The sequence below is a fragment of the Gadus morhua genome, chromosome 12 (assembly GCF_902167405.1).
Source record: "Gadus morhua chromosome 12, gadMor3.0, whole genome shotgun sequence".
In the NCBI taxonomy this organism is placed as follows: Eukaryota; Metazoa; Chordata; class Actinopteri; order Gadiformes; family Gadidae; genus Gadus; species Gadus morhua.
Window position 1 is genome coordinate 14,909,992 of NC_044059.1, and position 16,086 is coordinate 14,926,077.

The 16,086-nt window shown below is 39.9% G+C and overlaps 1 protein-coding gene and 1 long non-coding RNA gene across 3 annotated transcripts; one reads left to right on the top strand and one right to left on the bottom strand.

The window, feature by feature from the left end:
• The first annotated feature begins 9,425 nt into the window (after positions 1-9,425).
• On the top strand, positions 9,426-11,193 carry LOC115555888 (uncharacterized). Its single transcript, XM_030372931.1, has 5 exons — positions 9,426-9,430; positions 9,553-9,651; positions 9,875-10,202; positions 10,362-10,647; positions 10,985-11,193. Exons 1-5 carry the CDS (start codon positions 9,426-9,428, stop codon positions 11,191-11,193), a joined length of 927 nt encoding a protein of 308 aa, XP_030228791.1.
• A 239-nt stretch (positions 11,194-11,432) lies between these two features.
• LOC115556007 (uncharacterized) lies at positions 11,433-13,360 on the bottom strand. Of its 2 annotated transcripts, XR_003978929.1 has the most exons (4): positions 13,254-13,360; positions 12,594-13,027; positions 12,207-12,322; positions 11,433-11,533 (listed from the first exon to the last, which is right to left on the bottom strand). It is a non-coding gene; the product is annotated as an uncharacterized LOC115556007 (long non-coding RNA). The 2 variants fall into 2 exon arrangements; XR_003978928.1 differs by having other exon boundaries at positions 12,207-13,027.
• Positions 13,361-16,086: the final 2,726 nt, after the last annotated feature.

Genomic DNA, 16,086 nt, shown 5'->3' on the forward strand with positions numbered 1-16,086 from the left:
TAGTTGACTACATGGTGTGAGCCCATCTAAAGTGAGCACTTTCTATGCTTTACAAAGCATTTATAAATGAATTGCAAACATAACCTGGACACAAATATCTATTATTCTATTTGGACATGCCTACAGAACTATGCCTACGGATAGTTAGTGTTACTGCATCTTTAACAAGCACTTAACAACACTTCAATTCATGATTAACTCATGAGTTACTACTGATTAGTTGACTATATGGTGTGAGCCCATCTAAAGTGAGGACTTGCTATGCTTTTCAAAGTATTTATAAATGAGTGGCAAAAGCTAGCAGATACCAAAGAGACACAAGTAAAATAAGTATTATTTTAAGAAAAGGGAAAGAAATGTCAAAGTGTTGAAAACGTACAAATATTTATTTAAAACTAAATACAGTATAATTATTATTTTCAACACAAATTGTGTTTTTAAACAGTGACTAAGATCACACACCCCAGGGGGAAAAAAAGAAAATGAAAATAAGCTATTAACAATGGTATTAAATATTAAAAAAAGGCAAATTACAATAAATAAAAAAATACAATTAATGCATACTTATGTTGTCATAAAACAAACAAACAACAATATAAACATATGTATTTACAATTAATTAACACTACCTAGGCCTACTTATATTTTTTTGAGATGTCGTGCATTAGCCGACCAAATGCACCATGGTGGTGCTTTTTCGCCAGCCACTCGTTCCACTCTATGGGGGACAAATGGTCAGAGAGCAGACTTTCTGACCGATTTCCCCTCAGTCTCCATATCTGCTCCTTGTAAGAGCGCCAGGCCCTCTCCACGTGCTGAGTATGAGCCCCAGTACGCGGATCAACATACCACCTACTGTGATTCACAGTATGATGGTGGTACCCAAGCCCTGAGAGTACACGGTAGGAACGCCATTCATCACTTATAATTGATGTCCCTGGTCTGACATGGTGAACTGTTAAAGGCACGAGGTGCCCCCTGGATCTCTTCTCCACAAGGCGCAAAACTGGCCTCCTTGCCTCTCCATTCACGCCAAGCATCCCAAATACCCACTTCCGCCGTCTCCACCCACCAGCCATCCTTCCTCTTCCATACTTATACAGGAAAAAAACAATACAGATATAATCAGTTATATATTTTACTATTATACAATCATATTACTATAAAAAAATAACTTGATTAACTACTGTTTTTCAAAATGTATCAAAAAATGTTGTAAACTAAAGCTAAAAACATACCTTTCACTTGTGTCGAAAGTGGCTCTCATCAATAGCTACAAACTCCCTTCTCCCACCAATCTGCTGACGTGTCCGCCTCCTCAACCTCTCCATCGCAAACACACATACCTCCCTTATTTTTTTGGCCATTTTGGTCAGAGTGGCTGAACTGGCTGCAACGCTGTCTTCCATCATGTCAATTTGTCTAAGTCTAAGACCCTGTGAAAATCTTCAAAGGTAAATACAAAAAATGTTGTACTGTTGGTCCTTGCTCACTTAACTGCTGAACTTCAAAGGCTCTCTGTCTCCACTACCTAGCAGCCACCATGTCTAGCAACACAACAGTCTTTCTACGCATTATCTGTTTTAGCTTTCAATGACATGTTAAGTCACTTTTGCATTGTCATGCACTGGTAATTCCTTGGAATAACATTTGTAGTTATTTTTGCTAATAGGGTTGTATAAAGGTGGTTATATTATATACCTAGTGTTAACCTTACACATAACGCATAACACTAAAAAGTACCAACATAGCCAATAATAACAAGCAATGACAAATATAATGTTAACTCAACAATAGCACATACATTACAATAATACGAATAATAATGCAATCATAATACATTGAGTGTAGGCTTAAACATGTTCAGCTACAAAACAAATAGTAATCAATTAAAATAAAAAGGTAAAACTATAACAAGTTAATAAAAGTATGGCTCCATAATCAATTACATTAACAGAATGGCGAGGTGATTTCTTAAAACTCAAATGTATTGCTTACCTACCTGTACATGAATTGCATCCAATTTTTCAGAGAGACCTTTGAATGACTGAACATTGACTTATGCCGCACAGATTTTTGTGTGGGCTTTCTGTAATGTGCAGCCCGTCGACAGATCCTAACAAACAGTAACATACCGTTGTTGTTATTTAGAGATTTTAGTTATTTTTTTGTTATTTAGTGCATCATACAATTAAAATACAATCAGAACAATTGTACATGTCCCCATATTTTACTATAAACTACAAAATACATGATAAGGAAAAGCCCACATATCGAGAACTATGAATGGAAATGTCATGCATATTACTGAAAAGCGCCAAAAGATGTAGTTGGCATAAATAGGCTAAATTCACGAGAAGAGAGTGTGCGGCTGTGCGCGCTTTAGTTCAAATGTGTGTGGCATACCCCCCATTTTGTTTTTTCTTTGGTCCCTCTTCCATGATTTTGTGGCCTTTTATTTTATTTAATTACGATGCTGTTGCATGTTTTGCCCTATAGATGGCGCTGTTAAACCAGAGTTAATGCAGCTTGCATGACGGTTAGGATGAAAAAGAGCTAACAGAGACGAAGTTGTCGAGTTGTCGAGAGAGAGAAAAGGGAAGCAGTCGTTGCTTATGAAGTGAGCTGAAATATGTGTAAATGTGTAAATAAATGAAGGCAATCTTTCCCAGCACACTGTTAAGAGTTACTTTCTTCAAGTGTGCAACATGTGCACCCCAAGTAGGCTCAGTCTAGTCCCATATGAAGTTGAAGAAATAAATTACTTCGTTTTTTTACAATAAAAAATTGCAGCATATCATGCTATTCAAACTGAATGTATCTCATCTCAGCTATCCATTTCTTACCAAGCATATTGGTCCACACAGTTTCCTCTTCTCTTCAGCTCCATGCCATGATAGCATTTACTGCATTTCATTTTTCTTCTCAAAAGTTTCTTCCTCTGAAACCACTTAATAAGCTTCCAAGCATTTTGTTTAGAGACATCCTGATGTAGAAGGTTTCTCACACTCCTGAATCTTGTCATTGCACTGGTGAATGATGCCGCCAGGATCGTGCTGCCACAGAATCTAACGCCTGCGTTCAGTAGGGATCGCGTCATCAACATGGGACAAAGAAAGGTTTCGCGCTTATTCTATAGTGATATAGCCACCTGTTCCAGTTGGTGGACAGTAGCAGTAATAATGGCAAACAGAAAACGGATACAGACTAGAGGAAGAAAATATGTAGAGGAGACAGAAGCGGAAGGCAGCAGTGTTGGTGAGTATAAATATGTATTTTTGTCGTTTTTTTAAACTTACATTGATTGACAATGAGGTAGATTGCTTGCTAGCTTGCTAGCTACTTATACAGTACAGCCACATATAGTAGCTAGCTACTCATATGCGGGGGCACTGAACTGCATAAGCAGTTTAATGAATAAGAAGTGAGAGTTTACTGTAGCCTAACTACCATGGAACGTCAACAAATTAATTCAGCATGTTTCTCCTGATTTCAGCAAAGCAAATTAATCTTGTGAACGTATTATAAAGACAGTATAAGATAACCGAATGAAAACCTCTGAATGCAGTCTGTAATGAACTAATTGTATAGTATTTCACACTGCATACCTGAACAATAAGCTATACAGGCGTTAGAAAAGGAAATTGACTGAAATCCATTAGTTTAATTTCTTTCTGTCAGATGAGGTTACTTTAATAGGCTAACAGTTAATGTTTTATAGGCTACTTTATGAAACCCGTGCTTGAATAGAAGAAACACATTTTACTGAATTCCTGTGATTTGTCCAGTGTCCAGTGATTTGACTTTAATTAGATTTTCTACATTCATTGAATAATGACATATGTATTTCTTTTAGGTGTGTCAGCAGCCCCCACAGTACAGCTGGCACTAAACAATAAAGCACATGAGTTGCAGATGTGCAAAAAGAAAATGGAATGGCAGAATGAGAAAATAGAGGAGTTGACCAAGGAGAGAGATTTCCTCAAGGAACAACTAGTATCCGGCAAGTCTCCCAACACAATGTTTAGTCAAAGTGTTGGTTTGTTTTTAGTAGGGTAGAAGGAAGGCATTGCGTGTCCTCTTCGCCTCCAGTCCGCCACAGTCATCTGCCGAGTGGTCCAAGAATGTACAGATCCATATTAGCAGATTCGCACATTCCCTTTCCACAGTCCATCAGGTTATTGAACTGCTGTTATTAACACACAACCGCAAACTCATGATGTTAAAGTCTTCGCTTAGTAAGGTTCTGGTTTAAGAGGCAGTCTTTGCTATCATCGGAAATAGTACTACTATTGCTTGGCAGCAGGCTACATCTATCAATTAATGACAGGAACGTCTGTCTCTCAGTCTGCGTGTGTTTGTGTACCTGTTATTCGCATATCTCCCGAATACAATTTACATTAGTATTGTGATTGTTGTTTTAACATTCACATTAGTATTAAAATTACTTTAAAAAGTAGTGGGGGAAAAAGTGTGACCATGAACTTGCAGGATCTGGCTGTGCATTGTATGCGTGCAGTAGGGCTGGGGGTTAACGATTATTTATTAAACGATTAATCGGGCGATTATTTCATCGATTAGTCGACTAATCTAATGACTAATTGGATGGTTATCTATTTCTGTTGCTCGATTAAAAAAAACCATAATGAATCTCAAATAAATACCAAAAAATTCTTAATATACTTTATTTAACAACAGTTTTGAGCAGCAAAAAACCTTCTGCATTACACAAAATAAAATAAATAAAATAATTTCACTGTTATACAAAATGAAAGGCCAGCCGTGCTCAAATCTGCCAGTGTGAGTGTGGCCAGTCTGGCCAGGCCAGGCCAATTTGGCCACTTGGGAGAGGTGTGCTGCTACGGTACGGGCCGCTACGGTACAGATGCTAATGAGCCGAAACTCGCAGTCGCGCACACGCACGGCTACGCAACCTGAGCTGGATGACGTATAGTCCATGCGACGACCACGGACATAATAAAGGCGACGAGCCTTCTTTCCCATTAAACGGCAAACATATATCCAAATAAGCAACTAACTCAGCAAAGTGTGAACTGTGTTCTCTGTGTTGTTGTCCATTGCCCTCGAAAATCGTCGACGAAGAAATTTGACGTAGACGAATTTTCGACGACGTCAAAGCCGACGAATTCGACGGAGCCATATGTGTTGTTATGTATTATGTGTTGTGACTCTTATGTTTGTATTTTAATCTTTTTAAACAGCTCTTAAAAAAGATGAGCCCAAAGCAACTGCCGGTTCCAGTAGTGTCTCTACACTGGACTCATCTTCCTCCGAGATGAGTTCAAAGAGTACCGACTCAGAGTCATCCAACAGCTCATCCTCAGAGGACAAAAAGAGGAAGAAGAAGGGGAAAGGGAGAAAGAAGGCATCCAAGATGGTTAAAATGGAAAAAACACTGCAAAGAGGTTAGAAATACTAATTTCACCACTTTCCACTCACCTGGGTGCTAGATCACTCCTGCTTCGCTGTGTTGTGTTCTCCAGGCTGGCTCTTCCCATATGAATTGACATTGCATGTGTGATTGTTTCTAGCACTCACACAGTGAATTTTAGAGGAATAGCTTGTGGTCATCTCATATTCTAGATTGAAATCAGATTTAAGTGTATAGCTGACAAGCCACACTAGATTCGTAGTGTAGTGTGTGTGTGTGTGTGTGTGTGTGTGTGTGTGTGTGTGTGTGTGTGTGTTAAAGATGAGTACAGTATGAGTACAGTAATATAAATGACAAAACTACTACTATAGATAGCACTAATTGTATGTTCTCTTAATTGCAGCCCGGAATCCCGAGCAGGCTTTGGCCCGGTACAAAAAGATTCTTAAATACTACAAGAGGCTTGGAACCATGTCTGGGGCATTTCGAAAGGTCGGTGTTGACCGTAATACAGTGGTGGTCAATGCACCAATCGCCGAGCTTTCCATTGCTGCCCCAGACCAGTACAAGGAAGCTTTGAAAACGTATACCCATTCCACAAAATTGAAAGCATTTGCGGAACACTGTGCCTTGACAATTCTAGGCGATGTAGAAATAGTTGACACAGTCAACACGCTTAAAGCCAGTGGTAAGCTGCTACCACTGAAAAATAAATAATTATGTGCATTTTGTATTATGCTTTACATGTGTTCCTGTAAAGTAATTTTTACATTTTCTGTACAATACCACTGTTCATATTTTATCTGTATTTTTTTGTTGTGTGTTCTTTGTTGAAAAGAAGAATTTATGTAGTTTAAAATAAATATTTGTACGTTATCAGCACTTCAGCACATAGCTTCTTTCCCTTTTCTTAAAATAATATTTTGTTTTAACTTGTGTCTCTTTGGTATCTGCTAGCCACTCATTTATAAATACTTTGTAAAGCATAGCAAGTCCTCACTTTAGATGGGCTCACACCATGTAGTCAACTAATCCGTAGTAACTCATGAGTTAATCATGAATTGAAGTGTTATTAAGTGCTTGTTAAAGATGCAGTAACACTAACTATCCGTAGGCATGTTTCTGAAGGCATGTCCAAATAGAATAATACATATTTGTGTCCAGGTTATGTTTGCCACTCATTTATAAATGCTTTGTAAAGCATAGCAAGTCCTCACTTTAGATGGGCTCACACCATATAGTCAACTAATCAGTAGTAACTCATGAGTTAATCATGAATTGAAGTGTTGTTAAGTGCTTGTTAAAGATGCAGTAACACTAACTATCCGTAGGCATAGTTCTGAAGGCATGTCCAAATAGAATAATACATATTTGTGTCCAGGTTATGTTTGCAATTCATTTATAAATGCTTTGTAAAGCATAGAAAGTGCTCACTTTAGATGGGCTCACACCATGTAGTCAACTAATCCGTAGTAACTCATGAATTAATCATGGGTAACCTAATTGGTAAGTATTTGTAACATATGTATTAAAGGCACCCAGTGCAACTTTCGAGGCAAAAATGAACATTCAATTTCTAGTTTTTTTTACACGTAGTATATTTCAATATCTCTCTACCATTACATATCGACATTCAAGGAGCGAAGATGAGACGTCGTTGTGTGGTGAGAACTGATAGAAAATCGTAAACAAAAACAATGGGCGCCATGTTCTTTATTTATTGTAACCTACAAAAAATAAACAGGATTCCAGTCGGCAAGCCTCAGAGTTTTCCGAAGTTCGAACACGTGACGTCGCTATTTACAAGATGGCGGATCTAAGTTGTTCAGCGACGATGGCGAACCCAAATAGAAAGCGTGGTCGACCTCGTCTTTTCACTACACCAGAGAAAAAAAAGAAGTTTTATAAGATGCTTGGGCGTCGTGTGTTCTTGGGCGACACATTTGTCGAATGGAGGAATTTAAGAAAGAAGCTCGGGATGAACAGGGACAGCGAACTTGCGCGTGTGCTGTTGGACAGGTTTGTAATTACTGAAAACTATTCAATTACAGGCATGTAAGTACTAACGAAACAAAACTAACTAAAGAAACGAATGTATGGTTTATGAACAGTTTTCAGGCGACAGGTCAGCCCACCGCCATCAACAGTGTTCCAAGCTCGTCCAGTCCACAGGCCACATGGCAGCCCCCGCGTTTTGACGATGTGTCCAGTGTGAGTGGACACTCAGAAAGTGGTACAGCTTTGTAAGTAATAAGTGCTGTATTCAATGTTGTATTTGTAACAATGCTTTAGCCTAGGTTTATGATGAAATTGTTGCTGATTTAGGATTCCTTACCAATTGCAAACATTAATCAGATACAATAGTACATTATAATATGATGCACATGTAGATCATGCATAGAGCATGCATGTGGTCCTTTTTTCTGAAATCACTTGTACCATACAGCATCTCCCAACCTCTCTTCAATGAACCTGGAAATGAAAAGGAGAGCAATGTGCTGGAAAACACCCAGTAAGTGGATAGCATCTTTTACTTCTCCTGTTACTGTTATTATCGTGATATATAAAGTATTTGGCACAGTCAGAGATGAGCTTTGTAGATTTTGATTTTAACTTACTAGTAATAACAACATCTGTGTTGCAGGGAAGACTTGACAATATCATGTATAGAGCCAGAGCTGCAGTCTGTGGAGAGCAGGTACTATTTCTTTCTTTTTGAAGATGACATAATATCAGTATACTAGTATTTTACTATAAAGTCTAACCATAACCATAACACAATCTGTTTTTTTGCAGGGAAGACTTGACATTGTCATGCATAGAGCCAGAGCTGCAGTCTGTAGAGAGCAGGTACTATTTCTTTCTTTGTGAAGATGACATAATATCAGTATACTAGTATTTTACTATAAAGTCTAACCATAACCATAACACAATCTGTTTTCTTGCAGGGAAGACTTGACATTGTCATGCATAGAGCCAGAGCTGCAGTCTGTAGAGAGCAGGTACTATTTCTTTCTTTTTGAAGATGACATAATATCAGTATACTAGTATTTTACTATAAAGTCTAACCATAACCATAACACAATCTGTTTTCTTGCAGGGAAGACTTGACATTGTCATGCATAGAGCCAGAGCTGCAGTCTGTAGAGAGCAGGTACTATTTCTTTCTTTGTGAAGATGACATAATATCAGTATACTAGTATTTTACTATAAAGTCTAACCATAACCATAACACAATCTGTTTTCTTGCAGGGAAGACTTGACATTGTCATGCATAGAGCCAGAGCTGCAGTCTGTAGAGAGCAGGTACTATTTCTTTCTTTTTGAAGATGACATAATATCAGTATACTAGTATTTTACTATAAAGTCATGTCTGACATCTATTTTCAGATTTCATTGTTCACATAACACAATCTGTTGTCTTGCAGGGAAGACTGGTCAATATCAGGCATAGAGCCAGAGCTGCAGTCTGTAGAGAGCAGGTACTATTTCTTTCTTTTTGAAGATGACATAATATCAGTATACTAGTATTTTACTATAAAGTCATGTCTGACATCTATTTTCAGATTTCATTGTTCACATAACACAATCTGTTGTCTTGCAGGGAAGACTGGTCAATATCAGGCATAGAGCCAGAGCTGCAGTCTGTAGAGAGCAGGTACTATTTCTTTCTTTTTGAAGATGACATAATATCAGTATACTAGTATTTTACTATAAAGTCATGTCTGACATCTATTTTCAGATTTCATTGTTCACATAACACAATCTGTTTTCTAATAGCATTATTGTTTGTGTATTAGAGCATGCAGACATTTCTTAATCATCACAAATAAGACCATAATGTTTGTAATTGTCAAAAAAAAATGTTGAAAAAAAATATGTGGTCCTTTTTTTCTAAAATCACTTGTACCATACAGCATCTCCCATCTTCTCGTGAATGACCCTGACAATGAAAAGGAGATCAATGCGCTGGAAAACACCCAGTAAGTGGATAGCATCTTTTACTTCTCCTGTTACTGTTATTGTTATTATCATGATGTATAAAGTATTTTGCATGGTCTGTTATCAACATTTGCTTTATGCCATGTTTTGATTCAGATGTAGATACTTGAATCAAACACACAGCCTCACTTTGATCATTTGACATTATTGCTTTCCAGGATTTCGACTGTCGACTTTGACTTTGAGGATGAGGAGTGGACAGAGGATGAGGAGGAATACACTGACAACGTAGTGAAAGACCCTGACTTTACAATCAGGTAAGGTTCTTTTGTGCCTGTGTGTGTGAAGTAAATTATAGTATTCTTTCATGAGAAATAGGGTTGAATGTTTCAGATATGATGACTAAATGCAACAGAACTCAGCCTGTCCATTGTGTTCATTCAAGGGCATGTACATTTGTACTTAAAATCAAAAGGTAATTAAGATAATTTGCCTTGATCAATTTTCTTTCAAACATATCTTATCTCCGGTATATTCCAGGACTACATCCACCCTTTTGGGTAGGGATGTGGAAACATATGGAGTCATCACACCTGGGGAGGAGGTGTTTGATCATGACATGCAGGGAGGAGAGGAGGATGATGATGACAACATCGAGTTTCCGGATGAGGTCAAGGTCAACCACTCTGGAGACATCAAGGATGAGCAGTGTTTCATCGTTTACAAAAAAAACCTGCTGCAACTCGTCACCTTCCTGCTGCACCTTCCAGAAGAGATGAAGTGCAGAGAGCCAGAATGTACAAGTACCGTACGCCTTGGCCCTGACCCAGTGACCAAATCTGTTGGCAGCGGAATGGTCCTTAAATGGGTAGGCCACACTTTTTGTCAGTCAATGAACAACTTGCTTTTTATGTTCAATTGTTATGTCTCACTGGTTTTGCTGCACCTGCATTACTTTTTCCCATTATTAGAAAGCTGAATTTACAACCTCTTATCTATACCTGTTTTGTTAACTCTTTTTCTGCAGTACTGCAGTGATGGACACCTTCTCTGGAGGTGGTGCAGTCAGCCCACATTCAAATATGGTTTGCAGGGGGGGGATTTCATGCTGTCTTCCAGTTTATTGTTGTCAGGCAACAATTACAGCAAGATAAGCCTAATGTTCAAGTTCATGAACTTAGGTTGTGTGTGCGACTCAACTTTTCGCAAGATCCAGTTGCAGTACTGTGTGCCGGTAATCGACAGATTCTGGAAAAGACAACTGAATGCCCTCATTCCCGAGATGAAGAGGAGGAACAGTGTTGTTCTGCTTGGTATGTAAAGAAGTCCAGAATTATGTTATTTTCCTTGTGCATGACTGTGGACAAGATGTTGTAATAGAAGGTAAAACTGTTACATGTCAAAAAGTGGCAATGAAGATTGAAATGATTCCTTTTTTTCTCCATGCCATTTTTTAAGGATAACTATTGTAATAATGTATTGCCTGATATCTGTATTTTGTTTTATTACTGGGAGAAATTAATTATACCTAAAAGATGCGTAACCATTAATCTCTGTCTGTATAGAATTATCTTTTGCCATTATTCAAATACATGTAATTCAAAGTCTTGTGCCTTAACATATTTAATTTCTTGCATGATTGATACACAGGAGACGGAAGGATGGATTCCCCTGGCCATTCTGCACAATACTGCACTTACACTGTCATGGATGAAAAGACGAGAGCCATCGTCGCCCTCGAAGTTGTTGATAAGAGGGAAACGGAAAGAAAGTCTGCAATAATGGAGAAGAAGGGCTTCGAAAAAGCGATGGACTCTCTGCTTGAAGCAGATGTGCCGGTCAGAGGAGGTGTGCACTGACGCACACCCACAGATTGGTGCACTGATGAGTAAGTGCAGTGAAACTGTAGAATGTGAACCAAATTACCCAGGACATTTCTTGATATGGTGCAATACAGATTTCTATTGACTGTCCCATTTCATTGAATATCTAAAATTAGAAGAATTCAACCTGTCAATCTAAAGTGTAGGAATTATGTTTCTTAGGAATCTTAGGATGTCAACCTTAAAAAATTCCAAAAGATCAGAAATGATTCAAAGGGAACATTATTTTTATTTCTCATTAACAGACGCTGACAAGGGGAAGTATGGCATGAAGGACATCTTCCATTCACTGGATGTCTGGCACGGAGCAAAAAACCTGATGAAAAAACTATTGGCAGTAAGTATACATCACAAGAATATCATACATCATTCATAGTTTCAATACCTAGCAGACAGACATAGACACTTCTTCATTATAGCAATCTAAGCAGCCTTTACATGCTTAAAATGTTGAAAGGGAAAAATTCGTGATACTCATAGCAAGAAAGACAGATGCTATCTTCCAAGCACTGATTCAAGTATTAAAAAAATAATAATCTGTTATCACTAGTATACTAAATGCAGTTAAAGATGTGCTGACCTTTTACGTGTGTATCATTTTCATGTGTAACTGTACTCAATTCAAGTATTCATGGGTTGTTTTATTTGCTACTAGGCACTGTGGACTGGTGTCTTGCACCATGTGTGTGATGAACACCAATGGGCTCTTGGAGCTTGTGACCATGACCCGATCACAGAGGAGACCCCTCGGACCAAAACCTGGCTTGTGCCTGGTTCTCCAGCCCACAAGAAGCTAACCGCCATCATCATGAAGCCGAGATGGCTGAAGACAATTTACAAGTACCTGCGCTTCCGGTGAGAGTGATTGCATATCTTGATGCAAGATATGCCCTTTTCCATACGCAACAAAGAGAGTCACATGAAATACCTCACTCTCAAACACATATGCTCTCACATGCTAAGTTACCCAATATTTGACTTATACTTACAGAACAACCTCTGATCTGGAGTCGTTCCAAAACCACATCCTGATGTATGCCTCAAAGAGGTATGGTTTCAGCCCCCCAGTCTACGAAGCCCGTTGCAAGTTGGCAGCCCTAGATTACTACGAGCACAAAGACAGGGCAGTGTGGAAGACAAAAGATGGGGATATCAAGTAAGTACATATGTTTTCTCTTGCCTATGTCACTCCGCTGACTCAATGGTTAAAGCAGTTATGTGCAGAACACCTATTATTTACTTTTCAATGTTGCCCCCTTAAAACTGACATAGAAATGAGGTACACTGTTTATGTCTTTAGGTACAAGAGACGCTTCCAGAAGAAGTCAGATAGGTGGTCTATCTACGTTTCGAGGGAGCCAAAGAAATACACATACATCACAGACCTGCAGTCCCAAATCTTGGATGAAAGGATTGACTTGGGAAAGGGAATGAGCAGGAAGCAGCCAATGTCAGAGACTGATCCTAGGAGGCTCGGTCTTCTGCCCAGAGTGCCACCAGTCCCAACCAATGTGCTGGTCCTGGAGCACAGGTCCAGGATAGATGAGTCTGCAGGGGAGTCTTCAACTTTTATGGGATTGTCATAGTTTTCTGTTATTGTAGGGTAGGTAGGTAGATATTACAGTCGGGTTTGTCGGTAACCTTTGTATTGGCCTTGTGGGTCAGGAAAAGTGTTTCTGATCCTCCACACACAACAACTGGGTATCACAACTCTATTGCCCTCTCCCAGGCGCCCATACTGCCACAGCACAAACTGTCTGTAGGCAGCATGCCGGAACTCTCTGTTGTCTTCCCCAGGCTCCTGGACGTCCTGCAAGGCCAGAATGTCATTCCTGTACATTCTGGTCAACACTGTGCTTTTTTTATGATATGTACTGACTTATATGACATGTACTGCCAAATATTAAATTGCCTACTGTTCAAGTTTTCATACTGTCTTGTCAAGTAATTGTCAACATGAGTAATGATAATAACACATGTGATGTATGTAATCAAAAAGAATAGAACAACAGATGTTTACAACTAGTGTCACTTACTGGAAGTCTAGATAGGCATGACCTTGGCCCTCCACCACAACACTTCCTCTCAAGGTCGGTCGGCATGTCCTGACATTGATGGCATGTGCACCATTCAGGTCCATCCCCACCACCCTCAGCTCCAGCCCCTCCACCCTCAGCTCCAGCCCCTCCACCCTCAGCTCCAGCCCCTCCACCCTCAGCTCCAGCCCCTCCACCCTCAGCTCCAGCCCCTCCACCCTCAGCTCCATCCCCACCGCCCTCAGCTCCAGCCCCTCCACCCTCAGCTCCAGCCCCTCCACCCTCAGCTCCAGCAGCCCTGCCAGCACGCCTCCTCTCCACCCCAACATCAACGATGTCGAAAATGACAGCAGGCTGCTTCTCAACTACCTTCAGTAGTAGTGCCTTGGCCTCCTCCTCTCTCATCTCATCTATTAGCTCCTAAGAGAAAATAATCTATTAGTACCAATGATATTGGAAATGACAAGTATGATCAATGCAATTATATGTTCCAAATGATACATGTTTAAATGTTTTTTAGCCAGCATCACCTTTATTCTATTGACTCTGCCGTCCCTTAGTCTTTGGACCCTGTGCCTTTCCTCCACCGATGCTAGTGGGGGGTTGTATTGCCTTCTTCCTCCTCTCCTTGCCCCTCGTCCCCTTGCGCCACTTCTTGCACCTCTTCCCCTTGCTCCTCTGCTGGCTCCTCTTTCACTTTCTCCTCCACTTCTGGCACTGTCGAGATTACTCTCATCACTGTCCATCTCAAAGGACATATCTGCAGAGGACATGTCCATGTCTATAAGTGGTTCAGTGGCCGGACCTGATGATACACTCTCTGCCATGTGTCGGGCAAATGCCCTTTGTGGCCCCAGATTGTCCTAGACCAGACAGTAAAAGAAGAATGAGAAAGGGTACTAGAATGATTCAAGATGAAAAGTAAGGCCCGCTTTACACTTTGAAATTGCTGTACGATGTGTAGAACAGTAATGTAAATCGGGCCTAATAAGTGATTATCATGTTTATAGGTTTTCATCTATAGTTACTAAGTTTGGCGGTCGGATAAAGGGCAATATGCATTCGCTTGTTTTTATATTGGTGTGGTTCAGATCTTCCATAATTAGCACTCGACCGAGAAAGGTGACAGGGTCATTGAAATGCTAAACTCCACTGTTGTTTACATTAGGTTCGAAGCGTAGACTTTAGGGAATATTGGCGGGTAAATTGCTGCCTGGCTTCTATTTTCCACGGTAGATGCTATAAATCCCCCCCCAAAAATGGCTTGCTGGACGCAAAATTCATCAAATCGGTACTTCCATGAAAACAAAGTTATACAAATGGGAAAACTTATCAAATCGGAACTGAAGGTGGTTGACAGGTAAGTAATCTACTTTATCTACTCATATCTATTAGAGAATACTAAGTGAGACCGGTGATCGATGACAACACATAACGTTACGGTCCACGCAAAAGTTAGAAAACAAAACTTTTCTACATACCTCGTTGCTGGAATCTTCCTCCATCAGGTGAAAACCCTCCAGGGCTTTCTGCTTTGTTGCTCGGGGAGGACGATGTGCCATCCTTACAGAAATGAGAAAACCACGGGCGCAGAAAAAGCAGCACAAAACGGAACAAAACTGAACAAAATTGTACAAAATTTGAATGTGGGTGCGTATCGTAAAGTATGTACACACTTAGAAAACAATTCGCACATTGGCAAACAGAACCAGTGACTGACTGACAGGATCACATTTTAGAATCTCCGGAAACGTTCGGGACTCTTGTTCCGAGGATTGCCGACTGGAATCCTGTTTATTTTTGTGAGATCGCAATAAACAAAGAAAATGGCGTCCATTGTTTTTGTTTACGATTTTCTATCAATTCTCACCACACAACGACGTCTCATCTTCGCTCCTTGAATGTCGATATGTAATGGTAGGGAGTTATTGAAATATACTACGTGTAAAAAAAACTAGAAATTTAATGTTCATTTTTGCCTCGAAAGTTGCACTGGGTGCCTTTAACACCCCAGCTATTAGTTGAGGCCTATTTCTAAATCATAACATTTTATTTAAGGCATGAACAAATGTAGGTCTAGATAGTCTGTTAATCATCAACTTCCAGGTTTTAACAGGTCTTATACATTCCTAAGTACCTAGATAATAATGGTAAAATTACTTTTTTAGAAGGCTTATTTACTATGAACAAACCCATTTATAACTGTGTGAAGAAATGCTTTACTAATGATACAACCTGGTCTCACAGGAATCCGTGAAATGACTACGGACGAATAACTCGAAATCCGTGGACACATCACGGAAACACGCCGATTTCCGTGATGTGGCCACGGAATTCGCTCCAATGCAAGTTAATGACGCTGATGTTGCGTGGCTCACACACGGATCCCCGTGTCAACGAGCGAGTCGACCACGGGGGCTTAACTCAAAACCCGGGGTGGTCTCACTGAAACACTTAAATTGTCCTTGTTGTGTCCACGGAAGTTGCTCCAATGCAAGTAAATGACAATGATATTCCTTGGCACACACACACAGATTCCCGTTTCAATCTGTGCGTGTGCTCCCGTTTCAATCTGTGTGTGCCACATTTGACCACAGCGGGGGCTTAACTCAAAATCCGTGGTGGTCTGACGGAATCACTTCAATTGTCCGTGATGTGGCCACGGAATTCGCTCCAATGCAAGTTAATGACACTGTTGTTCCGTGGCTCACACACGGATATCGGCTTGTTTCCGTGATGTGGCCACGGATTTCGAGTTAAGTGTCCGACCGTAGTCATTTCACGGATTCCTGTGAGACCATTGAATGATACGTTATGTATGAACAATAAATAA